Here is a 22,599-nt window from a genome sequence, read left to right on the forward strand (position 1 = left end):
GTGTATTCTGTCATTTACACGTTTCCATCAGTCATGTTCAGCACCTGATCGTCCTTTCAGTGTATGAGCAGACGGGTGGAAGAATGTGTCAAAATTGATTTGCAGCCCTAATGTAAGGCCCCTTGGTTTCTGCCAACTCAAACTTTGGTTCCTGCTCCTCTGATCAAACAGAAAAACATGTTGTTGAAACCCAGAGCTGAAGACACCAGCTGCTGTTCAGGAATCAGAGGTTCCCAGGTGGGTCAACATCTGGATCTTTGCACAGTTCAATTCTGAAGTTACAGGTTTCACCTGCTGGATGTTATAATACTAGTGTGTGATTCATAGATCTAAATATATCTGTTACATCACACTTGAGTGTGTTCCTGAAATCTTAAAGGTGCAGGGTTTATTTTAAATCTATATAAACATTGACATTACATGAGCTAAGGTGAAGTTGAGTACCAGAATTCAGCTCATAAGGACTGAGTTTATAAAGGTGGCTGAATTTTAAATATGCATTTAAAATCTGTATCACACCTAAATGTGCCCTTTAACACTGCTGTCTGGGTTAATGAATGAGATCTATTTGTAATTAAATTAAACAAAAATAGTGATTGGTGATCCCTGTAACTCCTGTAGCTGTTTGGTCTGACGCCTGGGATCCGGACAACTTTGGGGACCTTATTTGTTGGGTATCATCATGCACATTTCTCATGTTACTTTATTTCAAAGAAACTTGAAGAGGGTTCTGTCCCTCCAGGTTTTGGGGAGGAGGAGAGGGGTGTGCAAGCAGGAAGGCAGATGTTTTATTCAGGAGGTAAGTGATAAGTGGGGGAAGTGTGATTATGATAGTGATCAGCCCTGCGTCAATACACAGGCCTGCCAGCAACGTGACACCTTGCAGCACATTGATTGGGTCCAGTAAGAGGAGCAGGAGTTTGTTTCCAAGCAGAGCCATGCCAGGGTGTTAGAGGCCCTCCACCCAGGCTGGGGAGAGAAGAGGAGGAGGAAGCAGCACATTGTCACTTCTCTCTACCTGAGGGCAACATTCCCAGCAGGGACACCAAGAGGATCAGGTTGACAGAGCTGTATACAGTACAGCACTGATGCTGTGACCCGAACAACTTCATTGTTTCCATTAAAATCCCAAGCACTTTCTACCAAAAGGCTCCAATAATAACATTTGTTATTTCCCAACTCACTTGACCATGTGTGGTGCAACAAGCTGTGCAACAGCCTGACAACACCACAGCACAATTCTCTAGTTTATCAGGTTGCCTATTTTTTAATGCATTCTTAATCATAACCTATGTAGTCTTTGAGCTAAGAGAAGGTCACTCTAGGGACCAAAACATTTACTCTATAAGCGTGTGCTAAGTGCTTCTTTTTGCAGACTTTTGATAACAGCTGTCAGTACCGCAGGAGTTCAGCCAGAAAACACTTGCTGCCTTTTTGGTGTCACTCATGACACACAGCTATATACTATGTTCATGTGACTGTGTGTATTTTACAGCTGCTGTCTATAGCTCTTGGATCTTGTACACCACATCTCAAACCTGTCTCTCTTTTTAGCAATTTACTAGTTTTTGAGGAACTTTTCTTCCGTTCAGAATCGTGGTCGTGCTGCCATCTATGGGCATCTGGGTGTAAATACAGAGAGTAGTAACGGATTCATTATACCGTTATTGAGTCAGTCAGTACTCACATCATCATCTGACCAAATAAAATATTAAATATAATATAGAAATATATTTATTTTGTTTTTTTTTATTGTATTCTAAGTTTAGATTTACAAATTAAGATAATGTTGTTTTGTTTTGGTTGTCTTATGTTGAAAAGCTGGGTTCCAAGGCTGGCGTCTTACACATCCCCACTGTTACCCTAACCCCCACCCCTGAGCCCTTACCAATCAGTAGCATCTTGTCTCTTTGAGGCTTACACTTTTCTAGCCTGATCCAGTCATATCCCTCTTCTTTCAGAAATGACCACTTTAACTTTCTGGGGTTCTGTAAAATTACTATTCTGGCATCTGGAACTGTTTATTCCCAAACTCTCTGACTGCTGCCGGCATGAAATCCCACTTGGATTTCCAGTAGGTTCTTTGTGTAAATATCTTTCTTCAGATGATTTTCAGCCAGTTCTGCTGCAGTGAGATTGGAACCATCAGCACTAGGGCTCTCCAGTGAAAGTGCTGTCTGTGTAGGTAACAACCTGTGTACAAGCACCGAGGAACAGGCATACTAAAGGGTTCATGCTGGGTGGCCAAACACATCAACTTCTGCTTTCTATCTATCCGAATGACGTTAAAGCTGCGGTAATAGGAGGAGCATCCTGCTAAACCTAAAATTATATTTAGCTATTTGTAATTCTTTATGGGCTACTTTCTGGGAACTGGAGCAGATTCCTGGATGAAGCCAAAAGGGGGGCACCTAAGTTTATAGGACCAGATCTACTGTATCCTGCAAAACTGTGTACCGGTAACTCAAACAGGGAATCCTGTGGCCCACTTAAAGAGTCTGAGCTTAAGTGGCTAAAATAGAAACACACTGAGAAATGTTGTCAGACAAACAGCTGCTCAGAAAAGTAAGTGTGTGGATGTTTACACATGCCATGCAGACGTAATGCATTCCATTCTCATCCTCTCTTTTACTTCTGTCCCCATTAGGAGGAGCATGTAACTGTGTGTGTGTGTGTGTGTGTGTGTGTGTGTGTGTGTGTGTGTGTGTGCGGACCAAGACTCCTTTATCATCACTATATTTAGAACAGATTACTTCATGCTGTAATTTTTATACAAAGTTACATATTACTGAGTTTGGATTGCATTATTAATAGATTATCTAAGGACGGAGTGAAACTTAGATAAAGGCTTAAAAGCTTTATATTAAGAGCTATATGTTGCAGTAAACATGTTGCAAATTGGAGACAGATTTGTGATTAGTGTAAAACAACAGTCGTGAAAATAAATGAAAAGCACGGGATAAATGTGTACATATGTGTATGTGGTTTTGACGGAATTTTCTCTTCATGTGTCCTGATTTTCTGAAATTCAGGCATTGTCTGGGGAATCTCGGGATTAAAGAATACATTCTGGACAGAGTTCTCAAACCCTTTATTAGCTCTATTTGTATTTTGATAACGAAATATTACGGGAAATATTTGTATTTTAAATGCGTTACTTCAGAGCTTTTTGTAAAGTCGGATTAATGATTAAATGTTGTCCCAAAGTAAAGCTTTACTACGGCGTCGTCCCGGTGCAAGTGTTGAAGTATAGTTGTCAACGCCTGCGTTAGATGTATATTGCTATAACCATGGCAACCACCCCGCAATGTCCAGAAATCAATCACCGATCACAATAGCAATTCATGGCGATGTCTGGATTTTACGACGCGGCGTAAACACCTCATGGGATGGCAGCCTATTTTGAAGCAGGCGGGTTGGGCCACTCCATGAAGTCACCAGGACCGACCGACTGACCGACGGAGACACAGCAGGAAAAGTCTGGTGATTCGCGGCTCTGGCTGTCGGAACACGCCGCGAAACCAACTGAGACTTGAAGAACGAAGTTTTTTGTTTGTAACCAGATTCTGACGGCTTTCCCAGCCTGGCCTGTAGCGGCCGAATGTGGGATAGTGATTCGAGTTGACGAGCCCGCTCCGCTCCCGTGTCTCCGCCCGCCCGCACAAACCAGGAAATCGTCGAGGTGTGCTTCTTTATCCCGCTGCCCCGTTTGCGGGTGTAGATGCGTGTTTTCCCAGCGACTTTTTGGCGCTTTTGTACTTGAAACACTTCTGTTTTGAAGCCGAGCCGGGCTGTGAAAGTCGGCCGAACTTGCCTACGCGGAGAGGATCTCTGAACAATGAGGTGGGTAAAGCGGCTCCAGTCCCTTCATCTTGAACGTGTTTCCAAGCTACAATTTCTGTCTTGACTACTAGTTTGACAAAAGACGACTGTTTAATCCCGACCCGGTCCGCCACATTGGCTCCTGCCTGGCGTTAAACGGATTTCTGGGGCTGAATCTCGACCTCTTGGGTGGTTTTTGGTGTTGTTGAAACTCCGGAGAGGCGCATATGACGCAGGTTTTGTGACCTTGGCTACTTGATAACTTGGAAAGAGAAGTGATTAAACTGCACCTTTTGCTCCAGAAATTAACGTCGTGACTCTCGAAGCGTTATTTTCGTCTAGCAGGGAATTAAAAGTTTTCGTTGCTGAGCCGGTGAGACTAAACTAAAGACACTTGTGTGTCTCCTGGGCTCTTTTTGTGCTCAGCCACACGAGCCATGAGGAACTAAAGCTGCAGGTAAACCGCAATGTTCCTATCAGGGGTCAGAGGGGGATGTGCCCCTCAAACACTGTCTGTGTTGATTCCTCCTCATAGGTGGAACGACCACGGTAAAGTTTTCCACCCTGAACACTTTAATCCGTCTGCTAACGCAGAGATTTGGAGCTAAATTGCTCTGGAGAAAGCTCACGTCCACAAATTCCACATCCTGCCACAGATTTGTGCTGTTTGCAATTACAGGCCACATCTTCTCCTGCCCGACTCTTCTCTCATTTCTCCTTAGTCTTAAGGTGACACTGCACAGCCTTTGAAAGCTCTACAAACCCATTCATTGTCACACAGACCTGGGACCCTCTCAACAATGGCTCTGGGTGCCTGTGCACATGCATGGTCCCAGGTCAAACTTTAATTAAAGCACAAACAAGAGGCGCCATCTCATCAGTGTATTAAAGATAGCAGCTAATGAGGCCATTAAGTTAATGCAGCAATCAGGAAAGATTACTGTCTTAACATACTTTAATACTTGGGAAGATTAATCCGGACCTTATCCAGCAAAGTAAGAGAAATTACAGAATTAGGAGAAGCATCTGTTTTTCATGTTTGGCTGCATCTCCTAATAGGTTTTGTTGAAGCACTATAAACATACAAACCTTTGCTCCAGACATGGAGGCTTAAATTGCTGCTCATCAGACAGTGAGATAAGCCCAGCACTCCAACAATGGCGCAAATGTCGGCCTGATAGAGTTTTATCCTTCTGTCAGAAAGTTTAATGGATCTTTTTGCAGGAATTCTGTGTGTGTTTGGGGTGTGGAGATATGCTGCCTTCCAGAGTGGTCAGTGATTGATACCCGACTTGATAAACGCGAAGCTTTATCTGGATGGAACGCCGACTGGCCTCTCATTGTCTGCTCTCGCTACATCACCTTGTGTAATAGGTGAACACAAGAATGCAGCTGTGCTCGTGCCCGTTGCCGTTTGTCTGTGCGGTATGTAATTGTTGACACTGACATGTGGACTCATTTGGTCAAAGGTTCAGCTGTTTGGCCCAGTTTGGAACGTGTGTGTGAGCTGCCCGTTTGCTGAAACGCTACACTTATTGTGTTGTTGCGCACGCCCTGTTCTTCCCCCGGTGCATCCCGACTGCTGCATCAGCAGTTCACACTTCTCTTAACCTTCTGGTGGGGTGTCACAGGAAGTGCTCCCATTTGATTCACTCTTATTGTTGGAGGTGAGTTCTGTCTGCCGCTCTGACTCACAGACTGGCTCATTGTGACTAAAGAACTTTTCCTGTCTGACACCAGCAGTGCGGCTGTTCCCCCGAGCGTTTGCACACATGACACCGGCATACACACTCACCAGGCTATAATCAGTCTGTTTAACAAAATGTTTGCTGTGAATGTCTTCCCTGTGTTCAGTTCGGTGTCTGGAAGTAATTCCAGAAGGAGCACCTCTGCGCTGTCTCCATACACTCTTGTCTGAGAGTGTTATTGATCAGCCTTAAAAGCAGGAAAATGGCTTCCTCTCAGCCTCTCTGTGCTGTCAGCAGCGGCAGCAAATGGACAGGAATGCAACAGTGGTGTTTGTCTCTCCTGTAGAGCCAGTGAAGTAGATTTATTTTCATCTCAAGTCCAAGCAGGCTACCAGCTGTTGTCTAAACCATTCGGCAATTAGAGACAATGAAACACAGCGGTGTTGCGATAACGGTGTGATAATGCCGCGGTGGTGTTGTGTAATGCTTTTTCCACAGTATTTATGGTTGTTCATGTCTTTACTTGTCTGCTCAGCTAAATCTCTCAGAACACACTTCCAGGGTGTGTAGTCGCTCTTCATCTCAAACTTGACCATCTGAAAAAGTTGGATTTGACTTTTCTTTCAGTTTAATGTTGAGTTCAGCAGGTTGAAGTTTAAAAAAAGTCTCTGCCCCCTTATCATGTCTGCATCCACCGGAATCTCAAACTTTTTCCAGTGTTTTTTTTTAGGGTTAGATAGATTTGGTAGGTAGATTTTGTGTCGGTATCATTTCCTGTATTTTGTCCGCAGGCAGTGTTGCTGTTTTGATGCTGCTGTTGGCAGAAAAGATTCCCTTTTTCCGGTTAATGACATTGTTCTCTTTGAACGTGTGTTTACTGCAGTGGAGATGAAAGAGGTCAGCCTGTAGGTCATTGTTGCATGAACTGTATCACACTTTGAGGTTTCCAGAATGCGTTTCGTGTTAAGACTGCTCGCTCTTCATCGTTGGCGTGACAGAATGACGACAAAGCCCATGTGCTCCACCGCTCCACCCTCTCCATTGTTGATGTGGGTCTACCCTCTCAGCTTTTCTCACATTGCCCCCCCTCCCTTCAAACAGTTGCCCCCCTTTGGTCCTCCCACCTCTCATACTCATAAATGGGCCATTATGCGGGCCTTCCTCGTGGATTAGAAGCTTGGCTACAGGAGTTGATCAACATACAAACCTACTATTGTCTGGTTTGGGGCAACATCAGCTTCCTCCATGGCGGTCTCTTCTTTTATTCTTCAATTGCGCATAATTTAAGCAGCATGCCTCACAAAAATCTCGGTGTTAATTATTATTAAGCCTGTGCTGTGGGTCCAGAAGGTGGAAAACACATCTGTAGGCACATCCTGAGTATCGGATTATGACGTGCTGGTTCATGGTTAAGAGTGAGTTCCACTGCAGCGACAGTGAAGATAAACGTGGCCTCCGGAATCTCCCCTCATTTATTCCTGCCAGATCAGGCAGATGGTGCAGGGATGCCATGCAGACCTATTTGCCGGGAAACAGCTGTTCAGATGCTGTTCGCTGGCATAGTTCACAACCAGTGCAGCATCTGGTGTTAATGAAATGTATGAACTGGAGCTCCAGTTTGGAGAAAACTCCTGTGATGCCAATTGCTGCGTGTTGATCATCCTCTTGGAGACTTGGCTTCAACACTTTATCACAGACTCTGCGGCTCTAAACTGCCGTTTATGTCATCACGTGCTAGCAGCATAGCTGTTGACAGACTCCCGGAAGCTCATCTACAACTGCAGATTATGACTGTAGATTTTAATCAAAGGTGCTTAAAGACTCCCAAATTTGTACAGTGTATACTGTCCTCCACAAGAGGGATTAATACTCTGGATTGTGCATACTTACAAAGCAATCAGGGTCTGTCAACCATCTTTCGCTGCTTATGCTCCTCTCAGGAGGTCAGAACCTGGCCAGAAAGGTCTCTGTCACAGCTGCAGGATGGATTCACTCACACACAAAGGGTTTTTTCTGTGCTGCTCTCCTCTTTGTTTCATGTTGATACCGTATGTAAGCACATTTGTAAGCATACACAAATGGCCTTCTGAAAGCCCAGAAAATCACCGAAGACTGTCTCCGGTCACCCGTACCTCCAACAGTTGTACATTTCGGGCCGAGACTGAGCAAACACTCTCCACTTTGCTCAGAGACAGGTGCAACACCCGCCGACCATTGTAGTCACCCCCAACCTCCACCAGGGCCACCTGACTGCCCCATACTTCCCACTCGCCCTGTGACTAAATCAGACATTTGCACAAATTGCCCACAGCAAAAGAGTCGGTGCTGAGCGTGAGCTCTGCTCTGGTGCTCTTCACTGCCTCCTCACCAACAGAGTAATTAAATTAGCAGATGACACAGCTTCCAGGTTCATAACTGGAGGCGATTACTGGCTATGCAGAGCGGTGAGGAATGAGCAACCTGTCTGTCGCTGGTAAAATCAAAAACTGTGGCCTTAAACCACCCCTCTATATTTTAATGACACCACACTGGTCTTTCTTTGTTCTCTGTGTTTTATTTAGTCTTCAAAGTCTAGCTGGTAAAATGTCAACCAGTTTCAGAGCTACAGGAAGCATTCCCAGTATAGACAATATGGCATTGGTATTTACGCAAATACTAGTAGGGATCTGGTCAGGAAGCTTTGCCACAAGGCTGTACTGGTCTGACTCTTGCTGCCACTGGAAGAGGAGCTCCTCCACCAGATTTAGTCCCAGTGCAGCCACAAATCAAGCCAACCCTATTGGCATTTGTGATTTACGTTTGATCCTTTCAAAGCAAAATGCACCATGATGTCACCAAGGGTTTTTAAGAATTTTAAATCCACTCGATTGATGCATGGGATGGCTGATGGGCAGAAAGGTCATCTGCATTCAGCGGGTCTGCATCTAAATGGATGCCAGTAGTCCAGAAACAGCTGTGTGCAGTCAGCCGTTCTGTCTTTCAGATGCCTGACTTGGTGCTTACAGCACTCTCCTTACATTAGGCAGCACTTACACACTGTAGTATGGTGGTGCTGTAGATGCACGTAGCACGGATTGTGTTGTTTTGTAGAAGAAAATAAAAAATATGTCTGCTCCAAGCTCAGACACAATATTATTTTGATCAAATATTTAATAGTTTAAACACAAGCATGTATAAATTCTTTCAGTTACAACGCACATCACTGGAAAATGAGTGAGTTTAATCAGTCAAAAATAGAAAAAGGAACTTGCAGAAGTATTATTGTTGAGTTGAAATCATCACGGCAGCAGCTCAAATGTGGCACTCAGGCCAATCCATATGTTGTGCTGCTGCTGTAGTTTTGTTTAATGAGGGATGATCATGTCTGTAGAAGCTGTTTGTGCAGGATGTTGCGTGAAGTCTGTCCGTCTGTCTGCTCCCTGTTAGTCTGGTCGGTTGAGCGTCGGCATCTGGTGCTCGTACTGCTCCGTTAATACAGTTTCAGTTGGCTGCAGAATAATCAGAACAATGTTGATAAGCCAGTTTAGAGCTTCGACTGTAATAAGCAGTAGATGTAGGTGACGTAGGCTGTTTCTATGTGAATATGCTGCATAACCAGAGTAAATATCACTTTCTCCTCCCCTAATTTGTGTCTTTCATCAGGGCAAGTTAGATGGTTACTAAATGTTAAACTGGTGCTCAGGGTCAGTTCATGTACAGTTCAGGTACAAAAATGTCTCACTTTAAAAATGATGCATGTCACAACCGTGTGAATCCCCGGCAAGCTGAAAACCCCCATTTTTTGATGTCTTTATTGTTTTATAGTAATCTGTTGTTGCTGACGCCTCCTGTGCATGCTCACAATAGTGGATTTTTTTAAGTGATGCAACCCTTTCTTTAGGTGTATGGATGGAAGTGCTGGTTCCTGTCTTGAGCCTCTGGGATTGGGTATAGTCTACAACATGTGCAGTAATTCTCTGCCTTTTTTTATTTAATTTTTGAGAATTTTGTTGTTTTTTTTATATACAAGTTTTTACCAGCTCAAAGGGAAAGACAGACTAAGTTAGAAAAGGAGGATTAGATCATTATCTTCAGAGCAGCTGGACCTGCCTCTTCTGTTTTTGTCTTGGTTGAGGATGTGATCCAACCTGTAAAAGGAATTGCGCTTCGTGAGGAGGACAGAGATTGTTCCAAATATGGGCTTGAAGTGTGCCAGTCATGCACCACGACTCCCAACACACACACACACACACACACACACACACACAACACACACACACACAACACACACACACACACACACTCAGGCTGTCCCAAAAATGGAAAAGAACTCAGAACTTCTGTAATAACGGTATAATAAAGTGTTTTTTCCTTTTAACCTGATCTGTTTTCTTCTATGGGTTTAACTGTTTAGGGAACAGCTGAGTTGACACTGGTTTCTGGCTGATACCATGGGAACCTGTAGAAGAAAACATAGGCCCAGTATTTTATTAAATTCTTCAGAAATTTCTTCGTGGAACTTTGATTCAGTCCATATATTGAAAATGTATTTCAGTTTAATGGGCGGGACACTTAGCATTATCAGTACTATGAATTGGAATGTTTGCTATGCAAAAAGCTTTCATTACACTACATTATCTGTTAGTGCTGATAGAATATATAAAAGAGATGTATCACAATACCCTGATTTCCAGTTGTGAAAATGAAACAGCCATTTTTAGTAATACGCTTGATTAAGCAACGATCCTCTTTACCAGCATTAATGTTCCAAATGTTGATTAAAAGTTAATTTTAAACAGGCGTGTTGAGCAGTAGCAGCAGGAGTCACAGCCCCTCAGAGGTCACAGCACTGTTCCTAACATGCACGGCCCCCTTTGCTGTGGTCATTGATAGTAGCAGAACTCTGGAAAGTCAGGAAAGAATGATGAATGATTACCGGTACTGTGTATGTGCTGATATTGGCAATTATTGAACTGTTATTTTCTTTTTATTTAGGCTAGAAAGCATTTCAGTTGCAGTTGCTAACTTGCATATTTCAAGGCTGATGTAGTTTAAGACTAAACCAGTTAGTGGGTTTGAGGGTATTTGGAAAAGCATTTCCATGTTTGTTGTTGAGGGAAGATTTTGATTTTTGTGAATTCCTTAGGCAAAAATCAGTGCTCTGAGAAGAGTCTGTGGCTTTCTCCATCTGGAAGGACCATGATTCACTGGGTCCTGCCTCTGTAGAGCATTAGAAGTTCTCTCACTGGTTGGCCTTCTAATTCCTTTAGAAATGGAGACTTACAGCCTCTCAGTGGCCAGTGGTTATTCTTGGTGATGATTTATGTATTAAATTTGATTAATTCAGGCTGAGTTGACTGTCTTTGTCAGAGACGGTTGTTAGCTGTAACATTGGCAGCTGGCATAATATCACTGATAAACATCTTATCTGTACTGTATATAAACTGTGTATTATGTAATGTGTGTTTTTGCTGCATGAGCACCACATCTTCCAGCAGATCCTGAACGATTTGATTGAGGGAGATGGGGAGGAAGTGAGGTGAGGAGTGACAGGGGAGAGGAGGATGGTAGCAGCAGAGCCACTGGGCCTGACTGTACTTGCCAGCACATTTGGAGAAAAGTCTGCAAGCACAGCCTTATACAGGCATTTCTAAGAGTGCGTGTCCTAGCTGAGCGCTGTTTTCCTGTTAACCCCTCAGTGACTGACAGACCCCAGGGGTGAGGAACTCGCTCAAACTGTAATAACTGCAGATTATGCTGGATTGTGTCAGTTTGTTTTCCTCCAATCATGTCAGCCGTTCCTGAGGTGGGTTTTATTAAAGACCTTCTCCGATGTAATGCTTTCAACCCCTCTTAAACTCAGGTTCTCACGTTCTGGATTTTCATTCATATTCGTCCTTGCTGCTGTTGGAGTTTCTCCGTCTTTCTGCTTTCATCCCTAAGGTTGGATTCAGCTTTCTGAATTTTAATAACACAATCAGTTTTAACAATCCTCTGATTGTGCCGTCTCTCTGTATACTGTACATGGGACTTAAATGATGTAGTGAAAGTCTCTTAGCACTACTTTAAGCTATTTTTTTAAACAACACTGGATTTCTATGTAGTAATGAAAAAATCTGCAGCCTCGAAAGTCTTTCAACTCTCTTGTTTCACTTTATTGGTGACTCGGAGAATCTGTCTTTAAAAACCAAAATCTTACATCCTCCTGTATATTCAGACATCTTAACATAAAGTGAAGAATTCTATTCCAGTCATTTGGAGGTCAAATATTATTAAGAGTGTCATACTTTCCATCCCAGTCTTCTTCTGCAGCTTCCTGTATGAGGTGTGTCTGGGTCAGCAGTTAGGCTTGTGTCAGGAGGTTGACAGGTGCTGAGGCCTTGCACGATTCTTTTATCAGTGCACCAGTGCAGCGCTTGCTTTCAGTGTCCATTCTATTATCAATAATACAGTGGTTCACTCTGGGTCTCACTCCTGGCCGATGCTATCCTGCCATTAAATATGCATCTATTTTTCCCAGTTGTGTTGTTCTGTCCCCCCACTCTTTTCATCAGGCTCTCTTCGGCTCTCTTCTGAAGTGAAATATACGGTAATAGTATTTAGTGACATCTAAATCAACCGCTTGTGTTTTAAACTTTTATCCAGCCCCTGTTTCCTACACGCCCCTTAGAGTTAAAATTTAAGGTAAGAAATGTTCAGTCTGTACAGCGCACATCCTTATTAGTCAGATTTTAAAATACTTTTTTGTCGATGAGCATTTATTGAACAGAGTGTTGGTAAATAAGTGTATGGACACTGATTGCCCAGGCTAAGATCATCCTTATTAGGCATGCAGGGAGCAGGAAGTGGGCTGGCCCTTTGGTGTGGCGTCACAGGAAGCAGCAGATTGTATCATGGGTGAGGACAGATGGAGGGAGAGGTGGAAGAGATGGATTAAGGAGCTACTGGGAAAGCTCCGGCAGACAAATAGGGGGGCAGTAGCCCACATCTCTTCTTGTCGGATCTTATTTGCTCGTCTGGTGTGCCCCCTCTTGTAGTCACACAACCATTTTAAATCAATGCTTTTGTCCCAGGACTTATTTCTGACGACGTCCTCGGTAAAGAGGTGACAGCTGATGCAAAGCAGCGAAAGATTCCAAAGCTTCTTTTATTCGGTGGAGCTCAACACAACTTCCGGTCTTTGTTGGCTTCCGTTTTGACCTTATTTGACATCAAACTAATCAGTCTCTCCAGAGATAAACATGTGTGCGTTCCACAGCTCGATCTTTCACATCTCATTGTTTCAAGATGTGTTCTAATATTCTAAAACAAAGGCTGCCCTTTACTTGTTTTCCATAGAGTCATCATGGTCGGATGTCTTCAGTGCTAACTTAGTTTCAGCATGTATATTTACAAGGTGTGTAAGTGCTTTCTGTTTCTTCTGAGCTGTGCTGTTCTTGTATATGTACGGCATTAACTACGTGGCGTAGATCTACTCGTGCATTTGTTTGCAAGTCAAGGAAAAAGTTTTTCTCCGTGTTGGGAGTAAACGTGTTGTTGTTATGGTCTCAAAGCAAAGTATCTTCCCTTACAGCTGCATTTCATATTAAAACTGGTTAAATAACCCATGGAAAATGTCTTATGTCATTTATTTAGGCGTAATCTAACATTCAATTGAAATGATTTTGTGTCTTTGCTGTTTCAGTGAGTCCAGTATTTGCCAGGCTCGGGCCACTGTGATGATCTACGATGATGGCAATAAGAAGTGGCTACCGGCTGGTGCTGGACCCCAAGCCTTCAGCAGAGTCCAGATCTATCACAACCCCACCAACAATGCCTTCAGGATAGTGGGACGCAAGATGCAGACAGACCAGCAGGTACGAACGCCACCTTCGGGCTTGTTGTGCTGCATGCTCGTGGACCTCAGGCAGCGTGAGCATGAAAGTGAGAGACGGACTATTTTCGTCTGTGGTGACATCACATGCAATGTCTGGGGGATTATAAATTGATATAATTTTAATTGATATAATTATCAGTATATTTATTGTGCATTTCACCAGAAAGCCCATAAATAGTTGTATTTGCTTTTTAAATATATCCAGAAAATTTAAAGGGCAAAATCAAATTTGAGGCTGGATCTTACGGTTGGGCTTTTGGGATTGTTTTTGCAACAGATCTAAGTCTTATAAATGAATAAATTAAGGTTTTGACACAGACACTGTAGTCAGATAGGTTGTTGTTAAAATACATTAAAGGACAAACTCTTTGAAGAAGCCATGGCATACCAGCTAGTTGAGTAAGAGAAAAGGCTAGTTTTTCTGTTTTGTGGCGGTGGCTCATGAGATCATATCAGGTCGCATCGCCTGTGCAGAAACTGGCGGGGCTGAATTTTGAGGGGTCTATTTTAGATGACACCGCTGCTCACCCTGCTGCCATAGTGTCTCTCTTCTTTAAACATTCAAGGCTCCTGAGTGTTCCCCAGAGATGGCTCTTAGCATGGATGGTGTTTCCTGTTAGATAGATGGCTCCTTCAATCATTTCCTGTGACAATTTAAGCAGAAGCTTGATACCCAAAAAAGACTTTGTGTGATGGGATGTGACTTAAAGTTGGTGGCGGATGCAGGAACAGAGAACTTAATGAGTTTCTCCATGTCTTTTCCTTTCTGTTTACTCTGGGTTTAAATATGGGATGGCCTTTGTTGCTTTCACACTTGTCTCTTCAATTAGTTTAATGCACCACACGCTGGCTGGATGATTACAGTGCTTTGAACCTGGCAGGTCTGGGATGTGGAGGTGTTTCTGTAAGCATATCAACCATTTTATCTATATTTTAAATATTAAAAACTTCACTTTTATTACAGGCTTTTCCCCCCAGTGATAGAGCATTCTTCATTCTTTTCTACATTTTGTCAGTATCGTGTTGGCTTTTGGAATGCTGCTGTGTGCAGTGGGGGCTGAACTTGCTACATTGGCTTTTCACTGCACGTTGCCCGCTGTGATAATCACCCTGACAGGGTCTCGTCTCCTCCTCCTCTTTGCTCTGTGGAATCCAGAGGCTGTTAAACAAATAGAGGAATGGTGCATCAGCACATTCAGTCAGAGCTTAAACCAGGATCATTTTTTCTGCATGGTTTATAGGCTGCACAACTCCTGCTGGGCCAAATGTAACCTGGGTTAATGCCACACCGCTCCAATTTTAAGGATAATCAGAATTGTGGGATTTACTGTATATTTCTCCAGGCTGTAGGGCCTGTCTCTCAGATTCTAGCTTTTGAATTAACTTGTATTTTTAGCATTTTTGATTGTATGTAATCCCTCCACCTTTGTTTCCACAGGTGGTTATAAACTGTCCAATCGGGAGGGGGCTCAAATATAACCAAGCCACGCCCAATTTTCACCAGTGGCGCGATGCCCGCCAGGTTTGGGGTCTCAACTTCGGCAGCAAAGAGGATGCTACCCTCTTTGCCAATGGCGTTGCTCATGCTCTGGAGGTGCTCAGCTCTATGGCAGATGCGGGTAAATGCATTTCTGATGCCTTTTTGCGTTTCTTGTTTATTAGCATAGTAAATGCCTTCACATTAGGTAAAGTAGGCATTAAAGGGAGTGTGCTGTGTTTGATCTTCTTTGCTGCTCTTTATGTGCTGCTGGTATAATATTACACTCTAAAGTGCATGTGTTTTCTGTCTTCTTAAAGTGCTGTTGAATTTGATTATTAGCTGCTCCTCAACTGTTTTTTTTCCCTATTCATTCTGATCCAAATAGGATTGATTTCCTCCCAACTATAAAAAGAACAGCCTGCAAGCTTTTCTCCAGCCCTGCTCCCATAAAATTCTGCTGTACTAAAATGCTTTAGCGAAGCAAATTCTCAGATATTTCAGGTCATCTCTAGGTCACAGGCTGTTTGTTCCACAGTGCTCTGACTTGCTCCGCTGCCTGGATAGGCATCCATGGAAGTAAAAGCACAGACGGCTGCAAAAATCAGTGTACATTCATTCCTAAATAGTTTCAGGGCAGTGGTGAATGTTTTTCTTCAGTGGTCATCTTTCTAAGCTTCTTATCTTTGGGACCTTACTGCTCAGTTGTGTCTGGGTATCATAAATTTCTGATCATGACAAATGCAAACATTTTATATTTGTAAAATACTCAAGGTCATATGGGACAATCCCATTTGACATCATCACTATGTAAAGGTCAGCGTTCACTTGCAGGGCCATCACAACCTCAAATTTATGATGGTTTAGTTTTACATATTTGGCAAATATTCAAACAGGAACCCCTGAAGTTTAAAAGCGTTTGTTTGGTGCATCAGATGAGTCCCACTTGCGAAACTCGTACAGACCTGGACATCTGCTTCTTTTGCTTTCAAGAACTGTTTCAAATTCCCAACATCCAAATCCATGACAGAAATAACTAAATTAATTTGGTCATGAGTATCTGAAAGTTATTGTGGCTGTTAAACTGTTTGCGGTCTTGTGTTTTGGCAGGCTATGCCACGCTTCCACGTCCAGTGTCAAATGGTCCTTCCCCCGAAGAGCTGGAACAACAGCGCAGGTACAAGAAAAATCCTGGACAGTTCAGTTAAACTGCCCTCTCATGCAAGCGAAATATCCTGCATAATGAATTCTACTAAAGACCTTGAAATGTTAGGAACTATAAATCACATAGAAGATGACAGTTTGCAGTCTGAATGTCTGATAAAGCAGCAGTTTTCAGAACACTGTTAAATGAAGAGCTCATACAATAAAGTGCTGCGCACAACCCTGCACCACCTTGTTAAAAATGTCCTTCTGGCTTCAAATTCAAAAGGCAGATACAATTTAGAGAAATGATTAAATTGACCTCATTTGTTATATTGATTTATAGAACTGTAATTGAAATTGGGATTCCAATCTGTATAATCTTATTGTCGTCAAGGAACAAAACATGGTTGTGTGGTATTGTAGTAAATATTGCCCCCTTGGTTTATTGAACCACAACTGTGACGGTTACATTGGCACAGTCTGACTCACACACATGCAGGGGATTTACTGGCATTAGCCTGAATGTGTTAAACCCTCTCTGTTGGCCCCTGTAGGCCAAAGGTTAAAAGAAATGAGCAAACACTTTTCCAAGCAACCTCACCTTTCCTGAATTCCTAGCAAGACACGCTGCAGTGGCACCGTCATGGCATTAACCTTTTAATCTTATTGAGTCTAAATGTGTAATATGCGATACAGACTGGGAGACTGTGACACTGTTTCTTTGCCTGCATTTAAAACCCTAAAATAGAGCTGCGGTGCTGCATGTGTGTTCATGCCCTTTAGTCTGATCTGCAGTATTCACGAGTATAGCAATAACCTCTCTCCACACCTCCGCCGTGCACATATGCTCATCCATCCGCTTAACTCAGAAACATCAGCTCGCTTTGGACAGATAAATGTGGATGGGGCTGTGCAGGTTTGTAGATGTGAACAGTCGGTGAGCTTGCAAGTTTACAGCTGTGGAAAATTGCAGATGTGGTGTTGGGGTAAAGGAGAAGAAGCGAATTATGGCCATATGAATTGGGCCACAATGTCCTGCTGAGGACTATGAAGTGGCAGGCAAATAAAAACTATAAACTCCACCTGAATAAAGCCCCTGACTGCAGCTCGCTATGTCAGGCCCACTATTAACTGGCTGGAATGGATATGAAACGATTGATGCTGGGAGAAATTCTTTTTGAAACAGCAGTTGGAAGTTAAATATATACATGAAATTGTAATTAATCTGTGTTGTTCTTGTTTCACCTGGATGATGCATGTCAGTGGCTGCTGTTTGCATATCGGTGCTGGTGACAGATGTTTTTTGTTTTGTTTTGTTTTGTTTTGCAGGCTGGAGCAGCAGGAACGGGAGAGACAGGAGAGAGAAAGACAAGAGAGAGAGCGTCAGGAAAGAGAGAGACTGGAACGAGAGAGACAAGCTGCTGCAGGTCTGAAAACATCCTCTGGCTGATCAGATATTCAGATATTCATAGACTTTAGCTGTTTTCTAATTTGACCTTTCATTTTTTGGTTTGTTAGTCGGTTGTCTACAGACCTGCTGAAAGTACACATTCCGTAGGTTCTACACATGTTACTATGTGTTGGTGTGAATGATGCATAAAGCTGCTGATCAGTCAGTCAAACTCCTCAGGGCTGGTTTCCTCTTGTCCTAACATGTATCTGGAATGAGCTGAAAAGACGTGGTCAGCTTTCTGAAGGTCCACTTCAGTAGGTCTGCAGCCTAAATATGACATCATTAAAAAAAAAATCCTCAATTATGACCAGAAATCAATACTTTACAAAGCCCAATGTTTAACTGGTTGCTTTTGTAAATGAATGTAACCATGATTGAGACACTGTTTTCCTCTGCCACCTGAACACAGCGTGTGCTCCACATATCTGCTGTGCTGTGGTGAAGATCTCAACCCTCCGCATCAAATTTGAAGGATATTTCCTGATTATTATTAGCATATTTGATTCAATTAAGCTGATCTGGACAGTGTTGGAGACATGAGAAACTCTGCTAATTGTTGATAATTGACAGTTTCATGTGGTTGTGAGGAAATTGGACGATAATGATGGAATAGGCAAAACATAATGTGTTGGTTTAAAGGAGCTGTTTGAATTTGTGGGTCACTGGTTCTTTAACAGTTTGAAACTTAGGACAGTTGACAGAATTGTAGCAACTGTTATGATTTGATTCATTGTTTGTTTCTAGTCCCTATTCCTCCAGCTCCTCCAGCTCCACCATTGGCTCCTGGAGGTCCACCTCCTCCACCAGCGCCTCCTCCACCCCCCGGTCCTCCTCCTGCCTCTGGTATCCCTCCACCACCAGGGCCACCTCCTTCAGACCCCCCTCCAGCCCCACCACTGCCTAGTGGCGGAGGAGGGGGAGGAGGAGGTGGAGGGGGAGGTTTGGCAGCTGCCCTCGCTGGAGCAAAGCTTCGCAAAGTATCAAAAGTAGGTTTTAAGCAAGTTTATTTCCTAAAGGAAAGGTGCACTCTGACGATCTGCTTTTGAGTTCACCTTGACAGAGTGTCGGGAATGTAATGGCAGAGTCTTGTTGCTTCCATCAATGATCATTAAATTATCATGCTGGAGCTTGTTCGCTGATCCTTCTGACCATGTTGTGCTCTCTACTGCCCTCAGCAGGAGGACGGAGCTACTACAGGTCCAATCGGCCGAGCTGACTCCAGCCGCAGCAGCAATTCTTCTATTGGAGGAGGAAGTGGAGGAGGAGGAGGTGGAGGAGGAGGAGGAGGAGGTCTGATGGGTGAAATGAGCGCTATCCTGGCACGCAGGTGGGTGACATCACAAACATGAATTCAGACAAATCATTTGAATAGTTTTAAAGATAAAAGTTTGTCGGTGTTCTCTTGTGACAAATAAAGCAGTGCACTTTTAATTTCTTGCTGTGACCGACTTTTGTTTAACCTTAGGAGAAAAGCTGCAGACACAGGAGAGAAGCCACCTGTGAAAGTACAAGAAAATGTGAGGATCACAAAATATTTTTAATGTCTAAATTTTAAAGCACGCTAACATGCTAGCAAGACAATTCCAATGCTGGGTTTCTGATGACTCAGAAGGTCTCTTTCTCCTGCAGGATGATTCAGAGCCTCAGAGTCAGAGCGGTGAGTCTTGAATATTTCCATTTGTACCTCACCACCTACATACATTCTTATATAGAAATTAAATTACTGCGCAGAGTTCATCACTGAGGTCTCCTTTTTTCTCAGACACTCTGAGAAGACCCTGGGAAAAATCATCCATGGTCAGGTAATGCAGCATTCTGTTCTTTTCCCCCCCTACCGTCGCTGAATCCACCTCTACCATGTGTTTGAACTAACAGTCCATCAGTTCTCCACCAGTATGACTGTGGTTGTGTGAACATGTGTTTTTGTGTGTGAATGTCTTCCATTTCTGTTCTAAGAGGAGGGTGTGTGTGTCTCACTAACAGGAATAATTCCATCCCCAAGAGCATGGACTCCACTTCCTCATTGTTCCAAGGTTCCAGGTATACATGTTGTCCCCTTCACCATTGTCCTTCCCTTCTTGCTTATCCTCTTTCTTCAGGTTAGCGTCATCTTAAACCCTCTGTAGCGTTTCACAGTGGATTAAACCATCTCATGGATCTGAGGGGTTTTCGTAACCGTGCTGCTGGTGTTCTTCCTCTTTATGCTGAAATATAAGCACAGCAGCCTGATGCAATATTGCTTATTTTATGCGTCACCACCCACTACTGTGGTTTCATTCTGTCTTATATTGGATAACTTGTGTTTAAAGTTGCCAGGTACCCGAATGACATCCCTCCTTCTTGGGTTTTAGTACATCTCTGTGTCTCTCCATCCTCTGTTCTCTCCTCCCTTTGATGCTATGGTGAATAGCTTTATTGACAGCTGGCCTGTCAGCACAGCACCGTGGACCAACTCAGCTCTTTATGGCAGATGTGCTCAAATGTTTCCCATTTGTCCATTTATTGTCTTCTTCTAGAGCCAAGCCCGCTGGCAACAACAATGACACGGGTGGAGTAGAAGAATCAGACTTGGAGAAAATGAAACAGGTGAACATCTTTATGCCACTTCTAGGGGTATATAGATGTAAATCTGCATCCAAGTGCAGCAAATTAGAATTTTTTATGAAGGTGGTGCAGTTTCTGGTTATTTTTGTTACATTTGAAATTAGTTACATTCTGGAAAATACGCTTGAAAGTTACAGAACAGTCTTTCTGTCTGGTGTTAAAATGGTTAAAGGCAGCTACAGCAAACACCTCTGACTTCTGAGAATGAGATAAAAGAGGATTGTTGAAACCCAGTCTTGGAGGGCTGCAATCCAGCCAGGTTTTCTACCCACCAGACAACTCTTCACCTGGGTGCCCAGCTGCCTTGGTGAAAGCCGATTTCTGCCTGGTTGGACAGAAAACCCCGATGGATTGCAGCCCTTGAGGACTGGGATGCGACACCCTCGAGAGATATTCAGCAGCTGACCTACTTATTGGGAGGTGCAGCATAGAATGTAAATCTCCTGTGGAGGCATACATACACCTGTGGGAGGCTCCAGGTTGACCTGGGAAAAGCGTTTTTATTTGGTAAAACCAAGAGCAGCTAAAGATAGAGAAGGTGGAGGTCAGGCTGGTTCCAGCTGCAGGAGGAAGAGGTGTTAAAGATGTGGTTCCCAGGAACAGTGAGCTAAAGAAAATTCCTTCACGTTTCCAGAGGAAAGTGGTTAAAATGGTCAAAGCTTAAAAGTCCTGGAGAGGCGGTGTTGATCCGCAGACCTTTGTCTGCATCTTTACAGCCACACACACGATTGTAAAACTGGCACAATGATTGGAGATGTAGTGGTGACCTCGGAGACATAACTGTAGCCATTTACTGTCTGCTCTGCAGGAGATTCTGGAGGAGGTGCGGAAAGAACTCCAGAAAGTAAAGGAGGAGATCATCGGAGGTAGGATCCGGTTCATGTTCTTTACTAATGCTAGTCTGGTGTGCAGAATTCTGTGTTAACGGCTTCTTCTCTTCTTTGACAGCCTTTATTCAAGAGCTGCAGAAAAGAAGCACATAGTCTGCTGAGTTTCAGGTTTGAGGGATGTGATGGATGGAGGTCATCGTGGTTCCTGTCCTCCACTGTGCCCTCCCGCGTAGCCCAGGGATTTTTTTTCTCCTCGCATATTCACTTTCTCTTTTACATGAACACGTGAGCGTACTTGTGTCTAGTTAATCATATTCTCTTCATCTGAACAGTAACCCGGAGAAGCTCCTCACGCTTCCGTCTGTTGATCACTCAGAAATATCAGGGAGGCGATTCCGTCTGTCCTGTCTCTACCTGAGCATTCACCTCCTCCCCTCCTGTCTTCTGTATACTCCAATCGTTAGAGCACACAGCTGCGGCCACAGTTCTTCCAGCTCACCTTCATCGTCTACTTACTTTTCTTCAGAAAACCCCACCACTTGTGTCTTCTTCCTTCTGCTATCAGACACTCCATGAACTGGTGGAGCAGTCCTCAGTATTCAGGGACGGTGTATTAATCACTTTTCTACTGTACAAACAGATGCTGGGAGTCTTTCTCAGGCGGTAAACGGTTACTCAGTCATGACCCACTGCTTGAATTAGTTGAGCGCTAACATCTGGTAGCGAGTTATTGTCTCTTATGGTAGTTAGAGATGTAACAATGATTTCGGATGGAGATGGAGACCCCCCCAATCCCGGACCCAGACTACTGCAGTGTCTCTCCCTCAAGTGGAATTTAAACTCCAGCAGCGACTGAGAAGGCAACCACACCAACCTTCAGCGCTGTGAGCCCACCGTGCTGGAGGAAGAGCAGACGAGCAAAGGGAATGTGACGGACGACAGGAGCGTGTTGTAGTTTTATGATATGAGAAATAATTCTCTTTGCATTGCACTTGTTTGAGAGGAAGTGTGTGTTTGTGCCGCACTGCCTTGACAGACTATTCCCTCACAAAAATGAGACATTAGTTGGACGGTGCTGTGATACTGCACTGTGCTTCCGCTGGTTAATTTCTTCGGTTCTAGCTATGTTTTATTGAAACGGCCATGATGAGGTCAATTAATTTGGCCACGACCAACTGCCTTGATTATAAATATATAAATATATATATATATATGGAAAATATATATTTGTTTTGAGGGAAAACGTTAGCAAAAATGAAATGGTGTCTATTTTAATTGAAATGACTGGTGAATGGGGATTTTTGGGTTTTTTTTCTTCATTTTTTTTCTTATGGAATTGTTTTGGGTTTCTTTTTTCTAATAGTCTAGGCTTTTTACACTGAAAAAATTAAGAAAATGGCTTAGAGACACTGGATTAGAAATGCCTTTATAGTCAAATACAGCTGCTTCTTGAAATGCATTCTGTTGTCCGACTAATCTTTAACTATTCTGTCTTCCTTAAAATACAATATACATGGATTCAAGCGTTCTCGGGCGTCCTGCAAACACTTGGTGATTATACAGCATCAGTAGATCAGCTAATATAATTCTGACCCACTGGCTGTTACTGGTTTTAATGGTGTTCGCTTGTATTTCTCTAATGGGTCAGTAATTTGAGTGAAACTGAAAGAACATCAACAGGTATTTTCCCTGTGATGAGCACCTGTGTGAAGTGTTTAAATCGG

General features: G+C 43.3%; 1 protein-coding gene across 3 annotated transcripts; it reads left to right on the plus strand.

The window, feature by feature from the left end:
- The first annotated feature begins 3,393 nt into the window (after nt 1–3,393).
- LOC130534699 (vasodilator-stimulated phosphoprotein-like) lies at nt 3,394–22,334 on the plus strand. 3 transcript variants are annotated; one of them, XM_057049120.1, is made up of 14 exons: nt 3,395–3,843; nt 13,174–13,345; nt 14,804–14,984; nt 15,953–16,019; nt 17,318–17,415; nt 18,186–18,427; nt 18,617–18,768; nt 18,907–18,958; nt 19,071–19,098; nt 19,204–19,243; nt 19,425–19,481; nt 19,958–20,027; nt 20,854–20,911; nt 20,994–22,334. In XM_057049120.1, exons 1-14 carry the CDS (start codon nt 3,839–3,841, stop codon nt 21,026–21,028), a joined length of 1,257 nt encoding a protein of 418 aa, XP_056905100.1. In that variant the 5' UTR covers nt 3,395–3,838; the 3' UTR covers nt 21,029–22,334. The 3 variants fall into 3 exon arrangements, with proteins under 3 accessions (XP_056905102.1, XP_056905100.1, XP_056905101.1); XM_057049121.1 differs by lacking the exon at nt 3,395–3,843 and adding an exon at nt 11,312–11,432; XM_057049122.1 differs by lacking the exon at nt 19,425–19,481 and having other exon boundaries at nt 3,394–3,843.
- Nucleotides 22,335–22,599: the final 265 nt, after the last annotated feature.

Source organism: Takifugu flavidus, chromosome 12 (genome assembly GCF_003711565.1).
Source record: "Takifugu flavidus isolate HTHZ2018 chromosome 12, ASM371156v2, whole genome shotgun sequence".
NCBI lineage: Eukaryota > Metazoa > Chordata > Actinopteri > Tetraodontiformes > Tetraodontidae > Takifugu > Takifugu flavidus.